Source organism: Cavenderia fasciculata (assembly GCF_000203815.1).
Source record: "Cavenderia fasciculata unplaced genomic scaffold Scf_Dfasci-G-o-80e12.f1-5, whole genome shotgun sequence".
Classification (NCBI taxonomy): Eukaryota; Evosea; class Eumycetozoa; order Acytosteliales; family Cavenderiaceae; genus Cavenderia; species Cavenderia fasciculata.
The window spans coordinates 2,455,707-2,474,630 of record NW_004457735.1 but is presented as its reverse complement, the minus strand read 5'-3'; the positions used below and the strand labels follow the sequence as shown (position 1 = coordinate 2,474,630).

General features: G+C 32.1%; 9 protein-coding genes across 9 annotated transcripts; 1 reads left to right on the top strand and 8 right to left on the bottom strand.

The window, feature by feature from the left end:
- Positions 1-131: 131 nt before the first annotated feature.
- DFA_05786 (uncharacterized protein) lies at positions 132-2,207 on the bottom strand (the record flags this gene model as incomplete). The annotated part of the gene is made up of 3 exons (XM_004361446.1): positions 132-1,433; positions 1,498-1,608; positions 1,677-2,207. 3 exons carry the CDS (start codon positions 2,205-2,207, stop codon positions 132-134), a joined length of 1,944 nt encoding a protein of 647 aa, XP_004361503.1.
- A 906-nt stretch (positions 2,208-3,113) lies between these two features.
- DFA_05785 (uncharacterized protein) lies at positions 3,114-4,374 on the top strand (the record flags this gene model as incomplete). Its single annotated transcript, XM_004361445.1, has 2 exons — positions 3,114-3,359; positions 3,436-4,374. 2 exons carry the CDS (start codon positions 3,114-3,116, stop codon positions 4,372-4,374), a joined length of 1,185 nt encoding a protein of 394 aa, XP_004361502.1.
- A 932-nt stretch (positions 4,375-5,306) lies between these two features.
- DFA_05784 (uncharacterized protein) lies at positions 5,307-6,839 on the bottom strand (the record flags this gene model as incomplete). Its single annotated transcript, XM_004361444.1, has 4 exons — positions 5,307-5,518; positions 6,163-6,207; positions 6,520-6,552; positions 6,704-6,839. 4 exons carry the CDS (start codon positions 6,837-6,839, stop codon positions 5,307-5,309), a joined length of 426 nt encoding a protein of 141 aa, XP_004361501.1.
- Positions 6,840-7,046: 207 nt separating this feature from the next.
- On the bottom strand, positions 7,047-8,684 carry DFA_05783 (protein serine/threonine kinase; the record flags this gene model as incomplete). The annotated part of the gene is made up of 1 exon (XM_004361443.1): positions 7,047-8,684. The coding sequence occupies one exon, from the start codon at positions 8,682-8,684 to the stop codon at positions 7,047-7,049; it is 1,638 nt and encodes a 545-aa protein (XP_004361500.1).
- A 141-nt stretch (positions 8,685-8,825) lies between these two features.
- DFA_05782 (uncharacterized protein) lies at positions 8,826-10,409 on the bottom strand (the record flags this gene model as incomplete). The annotated part of the gene is made up of 3 exons (XM_004361442.1): positions 8,826-8,916; positions 9,012-9,231; positions 9,290-10,409. 3 exons carry the CDS (start codon positions 10,407-10,409, stop codon positions 8,826-8,828), a joined length of 1,431 nt encoding a protein of 476 aa, XP_004361499.1.
- A 1,100-nt stretch (positions 10,410-11,509) lies between these two features.
- DFA_05781 (uncharacterized protein) lies at positions 11,510-12,269 on the bottom strand (the record flags this gene model as incomplete). The annotated part of the gene is made up of 2 exons (XM_004361441.1): positions 11,510-12,165; positions 12,245-12,269. The coding sequence occupies 2 exons, from the start codon at positions 12,267-12,269 to the stop codon at positions 11,510-11,512; spliced, it is 681 nt and encodes a 226-aa protein (XP_004361498.1).
- Positions 12,270-12,427: 158 nt separating this feature from the next.
- phaZ (polyhydroxybutyrate depolymerase) lies at positions 12,428-13,664 on the bottom strand (the record flags this gene model as incomplete). Its single annotated transcript, XM_004361440.1, has 4 exons — positions 12,428-12,705; positions 12,780-12,897; positions 12,981-13,399; positions 13,475-13,664. The coding sequence occupies 4 exons, from the start codon at positions 13,662-13,664 to the stop codon at positions 12,428-12,430; spliced, it is 1,005 nt and encodes a 334-aa protein (XP_004361497.1).
- A 176-nt stretch (positions 13,665-13,840) lies between these two features.
- On the bottom strand, positions 13,841-16,091 carry spyA (glycosyltransferase; the record flags this gene model as incomplete). The annotated part of the gene is made up of 3 exons (XM_004361439.1): positions 13,841-14,972; positions 15,065-15,428; positions 15,524-16,091. The coding sequence occupies 3 exons, from the start codon at positions 16,089-16,091 to the stop codon at positions 13,841-13,843; spliced, it is 2,064 nt and encodes a 687-aa protein (XP_004361496.1).
- Positions 16,092-16,470: 379 nt separating this feature from the next.
- Positions 16,471-18,350, bottom strand: DFA_05778 (uncharacterized protein; the record flags this gene model as incomplete). The annotated part of the gene is made up of 5 exons (XM_004361438.1): positions 16,471-16,628; positions 17,067-17,438; positions 17,559-17,647; positions 17,849-18,000; positions 18,288-18,350. 5 exons carry the CDS (start codon positions 18,348-18,350, stop codon positions 16,471-16,473), a joined length of 834 nt encoding a protein of 277 aa, XP_004361495.1.
- Positions 18,351-18,924: the final 574 nt, after the last annotated feature.

Sequence of the window (18,924 nt, the reverse complement as noted above, 5' to 3'; positions counted from 1 at the left end):
ATCGATGCTACGAAAAAGACGGAAATTAGTCTATGTGTGATGTCACTACTTCTTTGGGGTTCAGACTTGAGTTATTAAAAGATTTATTATTATTCTTGTCCTAGTTTAATAGAATTTCTGTTATTTAGTACTTAATATTTCAATTCTAAAAGATATAATAACTTTTGTTGATCGGTAGAATAAATGACAAATTCATCTTGTGTAAAGTAAGATGGTTGGGAGGGAGTAGATTTAACACCTTGAATACTGTGATGACCTGTTGGAGGGTTCATGATGAGTGGTTGTACTGCAAATTGTTCACTGATATCACCGAGTGCTACCATGGCAACAAATAAAAAGGCTCTTTGTTGGACGATGGTTCTGTCAACCTTTTTTCTGCCTTTGGTAAACTTTAAACTGGTAGAGATATTGTCACCAAAATAAATACCTGCTCCGAGATGACCAAAGTCTGATCTTTTTCCACCCTTGCTCAATACAATTTGAGGCATTAATAGACCTCTTACCAAGATACCAACAATATTTTCACTTTTTGTTCCATGATACAAAAGTTTAACATTGCCAATATCCTCTCTAAAATTGATTTCCTCTTCTTCTTTGGCTAGACGATAGACATTGACCAAAGTGATGGAGGACGTGGAGGAGGAGGAGGATGGATCCAAGTCCTTTTGTAAAAGTCGATTTACAATACCATAGTCTGAAGATGAAGGGTGACAATGATGGATTGTTGTACCGAGTGATTCGTACTTCATATCGACCAATGTACCAGTGACCAAGTTTGACTTGTTTCTTTCACTGGTAGTAGCAAGATCCTTCATCAACTGTACATTCTCCATCATATTATCAACATCTGCCAAACTTTTGAATTGAGCTCTAGCACGTTCCTTTTGAGTTTGTCCAATCTTTGTTGGAATGACTGAATAAAATTCAGAACTTAATTTACCAATGAGCTCATTCTCTTCATCGTCGTCTTGTTGGTCTTGATCCAACATGAGAGAATAAATTTGTTTGAGAATGGTTTCTCCTTTGGTGACTTGGTCCAATGACAATACACCTAGTGGTGTCTCTATACCTTTATCACTAAAGGTAACAGAGAAATTTCCAATTAACGATCTTGTAGACTTTTCAAACACATAAGAAACAAGATCCGATACCTCTTTGGAGACATAGGTACGTTGTTTGACACGTTCAACATCCTCATCAACAATATTGGCATACTGTGACAAGGAATTGGATGCATTGTCATTGTCTTTGGTGTTTGTGTTTTTCGACAACTTTAATGGTGAACCAATTAAAGAATGAGATACCAATACATTTTTGTATCCATTTTCTTCACTAGTCTTGTTGTTATAAATTGAACTATAAACATCGCAACATTCTTTATAATCAAAAAAATATCTATGTTGTTTTGTTGATGATTTTAATTCATTTGTTCTCTAAACAAAAAATAATAATTAATATTTAGTTAAAACCAAGTTAAAGTTTAATGTTTATACATACACCAAATTGAGTATAAATTCTATACTTGATATTTCCATCATCCAAATTACATTTTTGTAATTCCAAATAAAAGAATTTATTAACATTATTATTTTTTACAAACGATGAACACTAAATATAAAAAAAGAGAAAGGTTAATAAATGTAAAATCTTTTAATAATACTATATTGTATTCATACTTGTAATAAATGACTTGACAGAATTTCATAATAAGATGAAAACTTTGGTTGGTGTTTATCAGTATCTCCATAAATTGAAATACCAGAAATATGTGTAGTGGTTGGATCAATTTCAATCGTTGGTGTAGTAGTAGTAGTAGTGGCAGCACTGTTAGAGCTGGTAGTACTATTATCAGTTGATTTTGATAAAGAGGTTGATGATGATGCTGCTTGAGTAATAAAAGATTTTGATTCTAATTGATACAGTTTAAAATCCTTTAATTGTTTTGATTTGATACAATCATTGATAAAAGTGTCTGATAGGATGACAATGTTATCGTCGACAATTTGTTTTAATTTCGATGATTGTAAAGAGTCTACACGACTTGTTAATACATAGTTGGAGAGTCCAATAGTGTAGGATTGAGATCCTCCATGTTTCTTGATATCATCTGCAATTAAATAACTTGCAACTGATGTTTTGCCTAATATACAAAATACTAATCCTTTAAATAATGTTGATGACGATGATGATGATTCAGGTGAGACCATTTTATAAAACTAAACTCTTTCTCTCTCTCTTTTTTAAAAGATAAATAATAATAAAGTTTAAAGTGTAAGTTTTGATGTTGATTGTTGCAATGGTTGACAATATATTGCACCCATTCGTAGAAAAAGCCTGGTGATGAGAAGAGTCTAAGAGTAGAAAATATGAGAAAAATCAAGGATAGAGGTAGTGTTTGAGTAAAAGCTCGAATTATCAAGAGAATAATATTAATAACACTCGATCGATCTTGAAGATCATCATCACCATCATTGCAAAGATATAAATATAATTATTGTAGGGGTTGACAATGAATGAAATGAATGATGATTGTATGACTCTGATGATGACATCAATCCTTCTTCTTTCTTGCAAAAGATAATTAACTTGTCACCGACGTGAATCATCAAAAGCTATTTTATTGTGACGCAAACATTAGGAGCAGTATAAAAATAAAAAATCGAAATAAATAAAATAAATAAATTCGATAATTTCCAAAGAGCAGAAAAGTAAAATCTCAACCTATTGTTTTATTATTATAAATCTACCTTTTATTTATTTATTATTATTGTTATTTATATAAAATTTTCAAAACTATAATATAATATTTTTTTTAAAGAAAGAGAGAGATAGAGTTCAAACTATCATTAAAGTTTTAAAACCTGTATCCCGCAACTAAAAACATTCTCAGTATCCTTGCTCAAAAGGGTATTAGTTTAAACAACAAGACTATCAAACCAATCATTGTATCTGCATCAACTGTACTATCAAATAAATTAAATCAACATAATCAACAACAACAACAAAAAAAGACAACAAACGACAACAACAATAAAGGATATTCATTCAACCGATTGTATAATAGTAATAATAATAATAATAATATTAAAAGTAATATAGAAGAATTAATAGAAATGAGTTCATATTGGAAGAATTTTAGATGGATAAAGTCATCACCCGATGAACACGAGTTTGCCGAAAAGAGAATGATGGAGAATATCAAAGTTCCTTATGAACAGAAAATGGTAAAGGTTGGAGACCACTATATCAACACTGTCAAAGCTGGTAGTGGTGAACCACTCGTATTGATTCATGGATATGGTGCTGCACTAGGTTTCTGGTGTGCCAACATTGATTTCCTTTCAAAACATTATACAGTTGTATGTAAACAAAAAAAAATATTCATACATTGATTCTTAATCTATTTACTTATTTATTTATTCAATCTTTTTTTAGTATGCAATTGATTTATTGGGATTTGGAAGAAGTTCAAGACCAGATGTAAAAGAATTAAAGACTAGTGATCAAGCTGAAGAGTTTTGGATCAATTCGATTAATGAGTGGTCCGATGTAGTTGGATTACAAAAGTTTGATTTGTTGGGACATTCACTTGGCGGCTATTTATCGGCCTGTTTTACTCTAAAGTATCCACAACGTGTCAATCGTTTGGTGTTGGCTGACAGTTGGGGTATCCCCGAGAGACCAGTCGACTATGATCAACACCTCCCAACATCACTCAAGATATTGAGCAAGATCATCACACCAGACGTCCCACTCAGTATATTACGTGCACTCGGTCCATTTGGCCCAGACATTATCTACAAGGTTAGAGGTGACATTTTACAAAAGTTTGAAAATATCTATCCTCTTGATCCAGTCCCACCAAGAAAACAACAATTGGTAGCCAATGGAACTGCAGCTGCAACAGTTGCAATAGATGTAGATAAAAAACAAGTACCACCACCAGCAGCGGCAGGAGCAGGAGAAGGATCGGCTGCAGCACCAGTAACATCAACACCAGCAGTAGTTAATCGTGTAGCTGAATATATTTATCATAGTAACGCACAATCGCCCGCGACTGGAGAGTACCTCTTTGGTTTATTGTCATTGCCATTGGGATGGGCATCCAATCCATTATATGATCGTATTAAAAAACTTCATCCAGATATTGATGTTACCATGCTCTATGGTTCAAACTCTTGGATTGACAGAGAACCTGGATACAAATTAAAAGAGGAGCTATCAAATATCAAAGATGTAGTAATTCTTGAAAAGAGTGGTCATCATTGTTATATCGACGCAGTTGATCAATTCCATACCTCTATTCTCAATGCATTACCAAAAGTTGAAAAGGATATTAGAAGAGATTTATTAAATCAAAAAGATCAATTCTAAAAAAAAAAAAAAGAAAATAATTGTACATTAAAAATAAATAGCCAATAATATATTATTATTGGTGTATATATATATATACCGCGCATATATCATTTCAATCTTTGTTGTTATAAAATGGGATAATACTTTGATCAATTAAATAACAAATCAAAGTATTATCCCTTCTTCTGCAACTGTTTTGCTATTGTTGATTAAATAAATCAAATAAATCTACTCCTAATGGACCATCCTTAATTTTAGATGGACGGTGGATGGTGGATAGAGGACATATGGATGGTAGATTGAGAATAGAGGATAGAGGATGGTAGATAGAGGATGGGTGGACGGATGGATGGATGGATGGATGGATGGATGGATGGATGGATGGATGGATGGCGGATAGAGGATGGATGGTGGATGGATGGATGGAAGATGGATGGTGGATAGAGGATGATGAATAGAGGATGGATGGAGAGATGATGGATGGATAGATGATGGATAATGGATAGATGATGGATGGTGGATAGAGGATGGATAGAGGATGGAAGAATATGGATGGTGGATAGAGTATGGATGGATGAATAGATGGAGGATGGATGGATGGAGGATGGATGGATGGTGGATAGAGGATGGATGGATATAGGATGGATGGATGGATGGGGGATAGAGGAGGGATGGATGGATGAATAGATAGAGGAAGGACGGATGGAGGATGGATGGATGGATAGAGGATGGATGATGGATAGTGGATGGTGGATGGATGTAATACCAAGAATGAAATGGGATAATGAGATTGAAATTAAATAGATATTAAACATATTTGAAGTCTTATATTTAATTTTAATTAAAAAGTAAATTTTATTGGTTGCTTGTATTATACAATTATCATAAACCCCACATCATCTACCTTTTTTTGTTTGTCATGTCAGATTCCAATTCTGATTTTTAATCATTCATCGGCGGATATTGCATATTCCATCCTTGATCTTCCACCTGGTGGATGATAGTTGATCATCGACAATGATGACTGGGGAGGCAATGGATATTGGACAACGGATGATGGCTGCTGGCTCTGCCCGATTGATTATGAATGGATTATTCCACCAACCATCGTGGCCCGGTGGAAGATCAAAGATGTAATATGAATGGTTGGTGGAGTATGGAGCTAAACAATGATTGAAAAATAGTTAAAAAGAAATATAAATATAATTATAATACTCTTAAAACAAAGAGATGTCTTTACATTCCTAAGTATCACAATCTTTTCTATCACTTGTTACAGCTAGTATCTATCTCTATCTATTGATAATGAATACATATATGTATGAATATAATGTGATTAACAAGTCATTAATTATATTTATAAATACAAGAAAAATAAAATAATAAATGGTCTGATCAAAAAGTCAGAGTTGGTGAAGTGGTGTGGTTGCTTTTTTATTTTATTTTTATTATAAAGTTTTAATTTTAATAAATTAAAGTTACAAACCCATAAACCATCTTTGGATGCACACCTTTATATAGACACATATTGCTATAGTTGTAGTGTCACAAATATTTGTTACAAATAATTATTACAAATTCTGATGAATTAATTTTAAATTCATAAGAATAAAATAATATTGATTTGGCGGGTGAAAGAATTAATAAATAAATAATAAATAAAAAATAAGAAATAAAAAAAGAGAGGGAAAAAAGAGAAAGAAAGAAATAGAAAAATATAGTTTTGGTTGTTCCCATGGTTGTTTAGACCATGGGAACAGTCCAAAAAAAAAAAAAAGCCCCCCAATGCGAAGAAAATCGACTTACACGGGGGCGAACCTGGGAAACCCTCTGGGTGAAGTAATTTAATATCTTTTTGTAAAGGAAACCACTTGGGTAAAAGTAATTGAATATCTTTTTTGGGTATAAAAGCCTAGGGACGTGGAACATGGATGGACGGACGATGATGGACTAAACAACGGACACGGACGACGCCAACGGAAAATGTATAAAAAGAAAAGAGTATAGAGGGAAACCACTTGGGTAAAAGTAATTAAATATCTTTTTTTTAGAAAAGAAGAGGATTGTAATTGGTTGTTGTAATTATTATTATTATTATTATTATTATTATTATTATTATTATTATTATTATTCGTTATTGTTGTATTAAGATGTTGTTATTACCAAAAGAGTTGAAGAGAATAATGATTAGTGTACCTATAAAATAAAAAGAAAAAGAGTAAGTAAATTTATAATTAATTATCAACATTTGATACAGAGTTAATTAGGTTGGTCTACGAATGGTGGTGATTTTTGCTTGGAAACTGGTACTCTTGATCACTGAATTTGGGACTTGCAACTGACTAGCAGATTGTTGATGATTGAATGATTGATTGATTGGTGAATGAAGATTGTGGATTGGAGTGATTGGTAAAATTATTATGATTATTCTTTGTTGTAATTGGAAGGTTATTATTTGTTGGTGAACAATGAGGGGGTTGCATGGACGTTGAAGAGGTAAAAAAGGAGGAGGAAGAGTTGGATTGTGAAATATATAATATATTGTTGTTATTATTATTTTTTATGTTATTTTTTGTATTGTTTGAATTATTATTATTATTGCTGTTTATATTATTATTGTTTGTTTGAATATTGTTTGTATTATTATTGTTTGTTGTTTGATTATTGTTTGGATTATCGTTGTTTGTATTTTAATTGTTTGCAGATTGTTGAGTGATTTGTGATTGAAGATTGTGGATTGATTGGAGATGAATATATGATTGATGGGTGGTGAGTGGATTGATTGGTGAATATCGATTGTGGATGGATTGGTGAATATGGACTGTGGATGCGTTGAAGTGATCGGCAAAGATTGTAATATTATTATTGTTTGTTGTTCTTGTGTTATTGATGTTGTTATTGATGTTGTTATTTGTTTTTGTATTTTTGTTCTTGTTATTATTTTTGTTCTTATTATTGTTATTGTTGTTATTAATATTTTTTGATTGATTGTTGGTTGAGATGAATGTTTCAACATAGTTGGAACATGAGAATGATGATGATGATGATGAGTTGTTGTTGTTATTGTTGTTATTTGTATTTTTTAATTTGGTGTTGGTATTATTATTATTATTGTTATTTGTTACCGGGTTGTTTTTTAATCTTGAAATGTTGGAGTGTCTTGATTTAAATGGGCTTGCAATTGATCTTGTTGAATTGATTATATTTGATATATATGATGTGAATGAGTTGAAATGATTAGGAGAAATGGATGAATGAATTAATGAATAATAATTATTATTATTTGATTGATTACTATTAAAAAGAAATGATTGGTTTTTAACATGGTCTAAACATGTTAATGAATTTGTGCTGCTACTGCTGTTGCTGTTCAATTGAACAAACTCTAAAAGAATGTGGTTGTTGGTTGTTGAATAGTTTAATATTAATTGTGGTGATTGACTATGAGTTAAAATATCACTAGGTTTAAAACATGGAATCGATGATTGATGGTCGTTGAAGAATGAAATATTATTATTATCTATGGGAATTGATTGATTGAAATATGAAAATGAGATTGTATTGCTGTTGCTGTTCAATTGAACAGACTCTTCCTGATCTAAATTAAAATTGTTGGTGGTTGTTGAATGATTTGGTGATTGGCAAGAAGAGGAATCAGTAAAATGGCTTAAATTGTCAGAGCTTGTTACCGAGTTGTTTTGTAATCGTGAAACGTTGGAGTGTCTTGAAAATGGACTTCTCTTTGATATTTGACACATTGAGATTGTTGTTGTTGTTGTTGTTGGATTGTTTAATGTGAATGTGGATGAGTTGAAATTGAACAAAGATGGAGTTGGAACAAAATGATTGGTTGTCGAAATGGTTGGAGTAGTGTAATGATTGGATGTTGGATGAATTAATGAAGAATTATTATTCTTATTATTATTTGTTTGTTTGTTGGCAGAGATGAATGTTTCAACATGGTTGAAACATGAGAATGATGATGAAGATGATTTGGTAGTGTTTTTGTTATTATTGTATGGTCGATTTTTTGGAGGTGTGATGCTATCATTATTATTTGTTGGTCTTGTGTTATTGATGTTATTAATTGTTTTTATATTTTTGTTATTATTGTTGTTGTTATTTGATATGAATGTTTCAACATGGTTGAAACATGAGAATGATGATGATGATGAGTTGTTGTTGTTATTGATGGAAATGATTGGTTGATGATCGAAAAATGGGATTGAATTTGTTGTTTTGTTTCTGTTCGATTGAACATATAAAAGAATGTGGTTGTTGGTTGTTGAGTGATTTAATGGTAATTGAAAATTAAAAGGAATTGACATGGATGAATTAAAAATAAATTATTATTATTGTCAGGAATGAATGAATGATTTGATTGACATTGAGTATCACTTGAATTATAAAATAAAATGGTTGATTGATGGAAAGAAATACTATTATTATTATTATGAATTGAATGATGTTCAACATGGTTGGACAATGAGATTGTTATTGTGTTGTTGTTGTTGTTGTTGGTGTTCAATTGAAATGACACCTCCTTCTGCTCCTCCTCTTCTGCTAAAAGAAAATGGTTGGTTGTTGAATGATTAAAGAGTAATGGTGATGATCGACAATTGGTCGAAACATCACTTGAATTAAATGGAATGTACATGTTTAATGAGTGAATAAGTGAGGCTGATTCATTGGTATTATTTTTGATGTTATTATTATTATTATTGTTTGAAGATGGTGGAGTTGATTTTTGAATGTGGATTGTGTTGAGGATTGTATCATGATTGATTGGTGATGATGATGATTGTCGTTGTATTGTTGTATTATTTGAATGATTGGTTCCGAAACAGTTGAGAGAATCAAAATAATTGTTGGTATCTATAAAATTAAAAGAAGAGGTATCAGTAAAATGCTTTAAATTGTCAGAGCTTGTTACCAGCGTTGTTGTTTTCTATTCTTGAGATGTTGCTGGAGTATCTTGAAAATGGGCTTGTCTTTGATCTTGTTGAATTAATTGTATTTGATAATAAATATAATGTTGATGATGATGATGATGATGTGGAAGTGTTTGAAAATGGAATAGGTGAAATCAATGATGATGAATGAATTAATGAAAAATAGTTATTATTATTTGATTGATTGTTAATTGGAATTGATTGATGTTTAACATTGTCTAAACATGTTAATGAATGTGTGCTTTTGCTGCTGTTGTTCAATTGAACAAACTCCTCCTCCTCCTCATCCTCTAAGATGAGATTTGATTGATGGATAACATTGAAACACGAGATTGAAATTGGACTGTTGTTGAAGTCCTCCTCCTCTAAAATAATATGGTTTTTGGTTGTTGAATGATTTGAGATAAACAAAACATGGCTTGAGTTAAAGTGAATATTGTGTGAAAACGATGGAAAACTACTAATTGGTAATGGATAGTTGATGGAAATGAATTGATGTTCAACATGGTTGAAACATGAGATTGTGGTGTTGCTGCTGTTACTGTTCAATTGAACATACTCTTCTTCTTCCTCCTCCTCTTTGTCGTCATAAAAAATAATATGGTTGTTGGTTGAGTGATTTAATGGTAACTGGAAATGGGATTGGGACAAAGGAATTGAAATTGATGAATTAAAAGATAAATTATTATTATTTTTGTTGTTATAGACAGGAATAAAAGTATGGTTTGATGTTAAAAGAAATTGAGAAAAAATATGATTTGAATCAAATTGGGTTTGTGAAATAGATGAATGGATATCGTTATTATTATTATTGTTGATGATGTTGTTTTTGTTGTTTTTGTTTTTGTTAAGAATGATTGGATGTTCAAAATGATCAAAAGATGACAATGAAACGGATAATGGCTGCATCATCATAGACAAAGAAATATTTTTATTTTGGTTGATATTTGATTGTTGTTGTTCAACATGGTCAAACAATGAAAAAGATGATGGCAATGAGTTGGTGTCGTTGACAAAGACATATTGGTTGTTGCAAGACAAATTGGCAAAAACAGATGATACAAGGATACACAAAATAAAGATGATAATTAATGGGTTCATGATTGGATAATGAATGTAAAATAAATGATTTGATTTTTAATTGTTGATAGGTAGTAGTAATAATTGTGTTTGTAAGACTATAGATAGATGGAAGAAAGAAAAAAAATAAAAAATAAGAGAAAGAGTTAGATGGTTAATTAAAGTTTAAGAGTTTGAGTATAGAGAAGGTAAAAGAGAGAGAGAGAAAGAGAGATAATAGTAGGACACTATTATTATCTGTATATCATACGATTTTTGAAACAAGTTTCATAAAAGAAATAAAGTGGATGATCAGTCGATAATATAGAGTATGAGAGAGAGTGAGAAGGTTGGTTAGGGTAATACCAAGAAACACTCGGTAATTATTTAAATATTTTTAATATTTGTTAGTTTGTGTGTGGGTAGTGGGGGGTTTATAATTATATCTGATGAGCATAATTAATTTTCATTGCTGGATGATGATGAGTTTGTGGGTGGTGGGGGTAAACATACATGTCTCACAGTCTGTCGTCTTAAACGAGTTTGACTAAAAAGAGAATGCAATGAACGCACCCAATTAAATTTGATGTTCATTGTCTGTCACAAACTCGTTTAACAACTTGGACGCAGCAGAGTGTGCGTTGCAAGTTCAAGTATGTGTGTGGTGCTGTCATGATTGATTGATTGATTGATTGATTGATTGATTGATTGATTGATTGATTGATTGATTGATTGATTGATTGATTGATTGATTGATTGATTGATTGATTTAGAGGTTAACGAGGAGGGAAGATGTTCAATTAAAAAATATTTAAAATTTAAATATTTGGATAGAGGAAGGAAATTATGATTGAGAATCAATTGGGATGGGCATCCAATCCATTATGATCTTATTAAAAAGCTTCATCCAGATATTGATGTTACCATGCTCTATGGTTCAAACTCTCTTGGATTGATAGAGAGAACCTGGACACCAATTAAAAGAGGAACTAGAATTCTAAATGTAAATTAAATAAATTAGCCAATAATATATTGTAATTGGGGTATATAGATATATATACTGCTCCTATCTATGTTGTTATATATTGTTGTTGAATGGGAACCATTTATGTGATATTTTGTTTGTTTGTTTGTTTATATATTTATTCTTTATCTTGATAACATTGTTGAATAAAATCAACCAATACATGATGAGTTCTAATATTAATTCTAAATGATATATCTACATATCTAATGATTGAAATGTCTAGTATCTTTCCACTAACTTCAATGACATCCTCGAGAGCTTGCCAATTGAGTGTAACAAGAGCGGGTAAATCATTGTAGGATTTGATATCGGTGAGTGAAAAGTGAAGGACATGAATGTCACTCTTTGTACGTTCTCCATTGACAGTTTCTGAATAGTCTTGTTCAATGCGACTGGATGATGGTCTGTATTTTTTGAGATGTGTAAGGATCAACTCGGGTTCAACATAACCCAAAGATTCAGTCCCTTTGACCACAGATTGTTGTGTTCTCGACAATCTATTGTATAGAATACGTTCAGCATTTTCTAAAAAGGAATGTAGTAATACTCCCTTTGCAAAGCAAACTGAATGTTGTAAACTTTGAAATGAAATAACTTCACCAGCAACAATAGAAGTACTGGTACCAGTATTATCGATTGCTTTATAATTTTGATTCTTTACAAATTTGTATCTACTATTTACATCTGATGTATTTGTTTGTTCCTCCTCATTCAAGTTTGATACAATCTTGATTGGATATGTGTAACCAAGGAATGGTACTATTGTATTATCTTTGAGAATCAAAAAGAGGTAAACACACACAATTAGTAAATTAGAATGAATGAATGATGATTTAATACAATACAATACCTTTAATCTCTGTAGTACTAAACATTCTTCTTCTTCTTATTTGTTACTTTAGAAGTAAGTAATAACTACTGAGAGTTGTTGTAATGATCAAAAAATCAAGACTTTTGAGACTATTCTTTTTTTTCATTAATTTAATCTATTTTAATTATACAAAACGTTGAGAATTGAATTTAATTTATTCTTCTAGTTGGTTGATGAAATATATTCAGAGATGAGATAGTCTACCATTTTTTTGACAGTGACCATTTGAACACCAAGTTGTGATGCATAGTCTTCACCAGAGTATCCCCACCAATCAAAGCACCCCTTTGGATTCAATTCATTGGCTTGTGCTTGTGGATAGAGTACAATCAGATTATTGCTGTCTGCTATTTCATTGTATCCAGCATTCATATAGAATGTACTATTAATATCTGGTATAGTTTGAACACATCCATGATATGCTACATGTACTGAGCAAACTATAAAATAGAAGAAATGATTAATTACTAATACTTGAATATATTTATATTTGTTGTTGGTTGTAAGTACTTACCTCCTTTATTTTTTTCGTATTGACAATTGGATGGAATGTATGCATAAGCATATTCATATAATCCTGCTTCCAATGGTGTCATTATTGGTATAAATGATGCTTGATCAATTTGTAATATCTAAAAATAGAAAATAGAAAATAGAAAATATTAATTGTTAATTAATTAATTATTATTATTAGATATAGTTTAGATTTAGTTACATTATCAATTGGAGATTGTGAAGAAGGAGTATTTAAAGGACCAATTAAATATGATAGGATATTATAGGCACTATTGAAACCACAATTATTCATGTAATCAGGTCCCAAGTAATCACAAGCGTTTCCAAAATTATCAGTTACAAATGAATGTTCAGCTGGAATATCATAGGTAGTATTGATTCTACTACTATCTATATAATTGGTATAATATTCCTCTAGTTTTTTAACGACTCCTTGTTGTACTACTGTATCCTTGGTACCAGAAAACAACCAAACTTTAGAGTTTGCCATATTCGATGTTGGATCAATTGTATATGTATCCTCTGCATAACTTGTTGCTGCAATCAATTCATCAATTGATATTAAACTTGGAGTTGACATGCATTCTGTTGTTGCATCTACTACATTACCCTTTGCACCTAAACATAGATAGATACAATAATTAGTTGATACAAAATAACCTTGATTGTACACTCTCTTATCTATATACTTACAATAATAAGGACCACCAGCTATAACACCAACACCAGAAACTATTGAAGAGAATGCTACATGAAATTGAACTGCCATGTAACCACCACTACTTATCCCCGATATCGTAATATCTCCTGCTCCTACTAATAATACTAATAATACACTTTGAACTACTATAATACATAATATTGATACATCTATTTTATACATTGTTTTGATTGTGATTGATCTTTTATAACTAGCTAGTACTAATAATAACAAACAATTGCTTTGTCCTCGAAATTCGAATGAATTTGACCGGGATTATTTTACATTTTTGTTGTCCAAGGAAATTTCCTTCATTTCATCCAGGCTTATCACCTATTTCTTTTTTTACTTTTTATTTTTTAAATTAAAGATTGATTAAACATTTCAATATATTTATCTTCAAGTTGAATGGTAAATGATTTTGGATCGGATAGAATCGATTTGGAGAGAGTGTCACGAAGTGAAGAGCGAATGGATTTGATACGATCGAGATCTTGTCCAAGCTTGACTGCAATGTCTACATATTCTTGGGTCGAGTAACCAACAAGATCACCAAGACCGACATTATTGAGAATAGAGGCACCTACACGATGTACATGAGTGGTACCGGCATAGGTGACAAAGGGTACACCCATCCAGAGTGAATCCATCGATGTGGTGGTACCATTGTATGGGAATGGGTCAAGTGACACATCCATCTCGTCGTACGAGACATAGTGATTTTGAGTGTCCATTGAATAGGCACGCAATGACACACGACTAGTATCAACACCAAGTTTTTGTAGGCGGTCTCTATAATGTTGAGCTGCAGACTCTTCAATAAAGAGTGGTGCCTTGATGATTAGTCTTGCCTGTGGTAAACGATCAAGTATCTGTTTCCAACATTTCCAAGTTGGATCTTGTACTTTGGAGAGAGTATTGTAACATCCAAATGTAACATACCCATTTTTAGCGCATGGTGCAACGGATACTGGATGCACCGTAAGATGTGATGCTCTAAATGTTAGAAAAGAGTTTGGTAGACGAATCAATTTCTCTGACCATGGTTGTTTGGTGTCTTGGGGGTCTGCAAAACTATCAGTGATACGATATTGAATCGTATCAATACCACTAGTATTTGGATAGCCCAAATAGTTTACCATAATAGGTGCAGGACGATAAGAAGCAATCTCACCATCACGTTCTGTATGTACATCCAAACAAGATAGAATGGCAATGTTATGTGATCGAATCATATCTGCCAACAATTTACATGAATCTGATCTAAGAACATGCCAATTATCTGGATGAATGTATGACTTCATTCTAGCTGTATAGGCATCCTCTTCAACTTGTCCAATTTGGAATATATGTACTTGAAACATTTCAGATCTATGATACTCTAAAATACCATCCATAAAATAAGCAATTGGATGTTCTTTAAAATGTGAACTTAGATATCCAATTTTAATTGGTGATTGTCTTTTAAATCCTTTAATTTGATCTTCTGAGCTAAAAAATATAAATAAAAATGAATAAATTAATATATATTTGTATTGTATTCTTCTTTTTATCTTTCTTTCTTTCTTTTTTTTCTTTCTTACAATTGATAAGGTTTAATATTTAATAATTTAAAATAAGAAATTGATTCATCATAAATCTCTTTTCCATTATCACTATTTTCCAAAGAGTTCATGTAGAATATCTTTAATAGCATTGCACGTTTCTTCATTTCTGGTGTAGTGTCGGTTGATTTTACCATGTATCCTAATCGACGGACTGCATTTGATGATTCACCTTCCTTTTGTTCGAGACCTGCCTTTTCCATATGTGCCTCCCACATTACAGGTTTACCTCTAATTGCATTATCTATATGTTTGTTTGCTTGTGTAATCTTTCCTTGTTTTGTATATAATCTTCCAATATGTAAATTAATATCTCTATGTTCTTTATCTTTTTCATGTGCAGCTAGAAAAGAGAAAAAAGTAAAAGAAATATAAATGATTGTTAATTACTCTATCTACCCTATATATGTGTTTACATTTATACATGTGTATACATACCATACAATAATCTAAAAGCAGATTGTAAATCACCTTTCATTTCACATTCAACTGCTGATGCATATAATTTTAATGCTAATATCTTGTCTTGACTTGATTGATCCATATTCATATTCATATTCATATTTGTATTTCTGTTATTATTATTATTATTATTACTGTTATTATTATTACCATGATCATATAATCTTGATTGATCCATTAATTTCTTTGGTACAGTAGTATTATTCTTTATGTATAGATTGATCAAACGATCTCGAATGAATTTAATGTTGGGAGCAAGATCATTGGCCTCTTGTAACTTGACCATTGCAATGGGATCGGCGACACTACAATGATCGACAAAGCTAAACAATGACACTGCCTTTAACTCTTTGTAGTGACTGTGGTTGGGGTCACGACGCAGCAACTCGTTTGCAGTATCAAAGAGATTCTTAAAGTGTGACTTTTGTTCTTCTTTGGTTCGTTTGGACGGTGTTTCAAGAAGCAATGTTCTAACCTTTTCTACCAACACATGTTGATCGTTTGGTATCTTTACTACTGTAACATTATCTTTTTTGCTACTCATAGTTGTATTGTATATCTATCTAATCTATATCTATCTAACTTCAAACCCAATTGAAAATTGTCTCATTTTCTCTGACTTGGGTACTTTTCAAAAAAAAAAAACAAATTCATAAATATATTATTAATATGTATAATAATACTAATGGAATGTTGTGTAGGGATTTCAATATAAATTGATTTATAGCGATTCAATATACAATTTATAAAAAATGGATAAAATATAATAATAATAATATATTTTTTTGGTTTGTAGATAGTCGACTAAAAAGTTTTTAATCTTGATGTTATTATTGACATTTACATTTCTATCGGATTTGTAAATAAATAATTTAGAGTAACTTTTGACCGTTGCTTCCTGAACCAGATGAGGTACCTGAAGTTCAGGTTGATCCTGATGAACCGGATGATCCTGAAGATCCAGATGAACCGGATGAACCTGATGATCCTGAAGATCCGGATGATCCAGAGGTAGAGGCACCAGATGAAGCACCTGAGGAGGATGAGCTAGATCCACACTTGTTCCAGTTGGTGCAGTCGCCTAATGTTGAAAAAAAAGAAAAAAAAAGTGTATTGTGTTATTATTCATCGTCACCTTGCGACCTAAAATGTGTAGCCTACACATCTAGGTTTAGGTGTAGTGTATTAGCGTTAACTGACCACTTGACCACGTCGACCAGTCCAATGGGAAAGGAAAAAAAAAAAAAAATGAATGCGTACGTATCTATAATATATTATTAATATGTATAATAATAATAATAATACTACTAATGTTGTGTGTAGGGATTTCAATATAAATTGATTTATTATTGTTGTTGTTGGTGTTGTTGTGTTGTTGTTGTATTGCAATTCAAAATACAATTTATAAAAAATGGATAAAATAATATAATATTTTTGGGTTTGTGTTATGTCTCTTGGTATTATTGACATTTACATTTCTATCGGATTTGTAAATAAATAATTTAGAGTAACTTTTGACCGTTGCTTCCTGAACCAGTTCCAGAACCTGTACCTGATGAGGATCCAGTGCCAGATGATGAACCAGATGATGAACCAGATGATGAGGTACCTGAAGTTGAGGTAGATCCTGATGATCCTGATGATCCTGATGAACCGGATGAACCGGATGAGGATGTTCCTGATGATGCGGATGAACCGGATGAACCAGATGAACCAGATGAACCGGATGAACCGGATGAACCTGAAGATCCAGATGAACCGGATGAACCAGAAGATCCGGATGATCCAGAGGTGGAGGCACCAGATGTTGAAGCACCAGAGGTAGAGGCACCAGATGAAGCACCTGAGGAGGATGAGCTAGATCCACACTTGTTCCAGTTGGTGCAGTCGCCTAATGTTGAAAAAAAAGAAAAAAAAAGTGTATTAGTGTTATTATTCATCGTCGCCTTGCGACCTAAAATGTGTAGCCTACACATCTAGGTTTAGGTGTAGTGTATTAGCGTTAACTGACCACTTGACCACGTCGTCCAGGCATTGTAACCTTGGGCATTGTAAACGGCAAGAGCACATTGGGCGTTGATGGTTGGATTGAACAAATCGCTTGGAGTTGTACACTGGGGACAAAGCTCGCCGCAGTGCTCGGGTCTTAGCACCGTTGCAAAGTTATAGTTTTATAGTTATATATGCAATAGAGATAATATATTCAAAAAAAAAAAAAAAAAAAGAAAAAAAAAAAAAATTTAATATGGTTGATTTTCTTCATGACCAAACACTACTACACTGGACAAGCTGACAGCTTACAAAATTTGCCAGAGACCAGAAGCACCAGATGGGTTTTGTGCATCGGTATTCCAACTAGACTCATAGTATGCGATACAAATAAAGTTGGTGGCAGTTTGACCAGAAAAAACTGTACCGGCCAATTGTTGCATTTGAGCACAATTGTAATCGTCCTAAATAGTAAAAGGTAATCGAATCAAATGTTGTTAATATTAATTTATTTCCAAAGGGGATTATCTCTATTGTATATAAACTATAACTTTGCAATGGTGCTAAGACCCGAGCACTGCGGCGTAAAAAAAAAAACCATGGGCGCAATAGAAATATTAAACTAATAATAAGTTGCTTGTTGGAGTTTGAGTTGTTGCTATTGTTGATTTTGTTATTATTGTTATTTTGTTGTTGGTAATCACATGATCACATGATGAGATGATAATAATAATAATGATATGATACGCACAGCATTGACGTAACCAAGGGCGGCGGCTAAAACACCTAATCCAAGAATAGTTGATTTGAACATATTTGTATTTGTAGTTAATGAAAGGGATAAATATTAATAATAATGACGATAATGACGATGCAAAATAAGTATCAAAGGCTTTCGAAGACCGAGGAGACCATGAGTGTGATGGCCACCGTTGGGTTCAGCTGAAGAAAAAAAGAAATTTAAATTTAAAAAAAACACCTCACTTGGCGGTTGGGTAGTGTCGGTGCTCCGAGGATTTTTCGTAGGTCTCCTACAACTAAAGATATTCATAGTTGATAATATCTTTCTATTTGTGGTCGGAAATCACGATTAAAACTATTCACTCCCTGGTAACACAATGATAAAAGACGGTGTCAATAATAATGGAGAGACATTTCTAATGTTGGGAGCGATAGAGGTTGTTTGAACGAAAGGAGGAGAGAAACGATGGGAATGAGGAGATCCCAACCCCGATTTTTTGACAACCTAGAGAATTAGTATCGGAAAAGTCTAGTCAGTCTCACTCTTACTAAAAGTTAAAGTTGTTTACTAAAACGAGAATGAATATCTTTTAGAAAGTGTCTCTTACTTTATTATTATTATTATATTCAAGTTATAGATAAATATC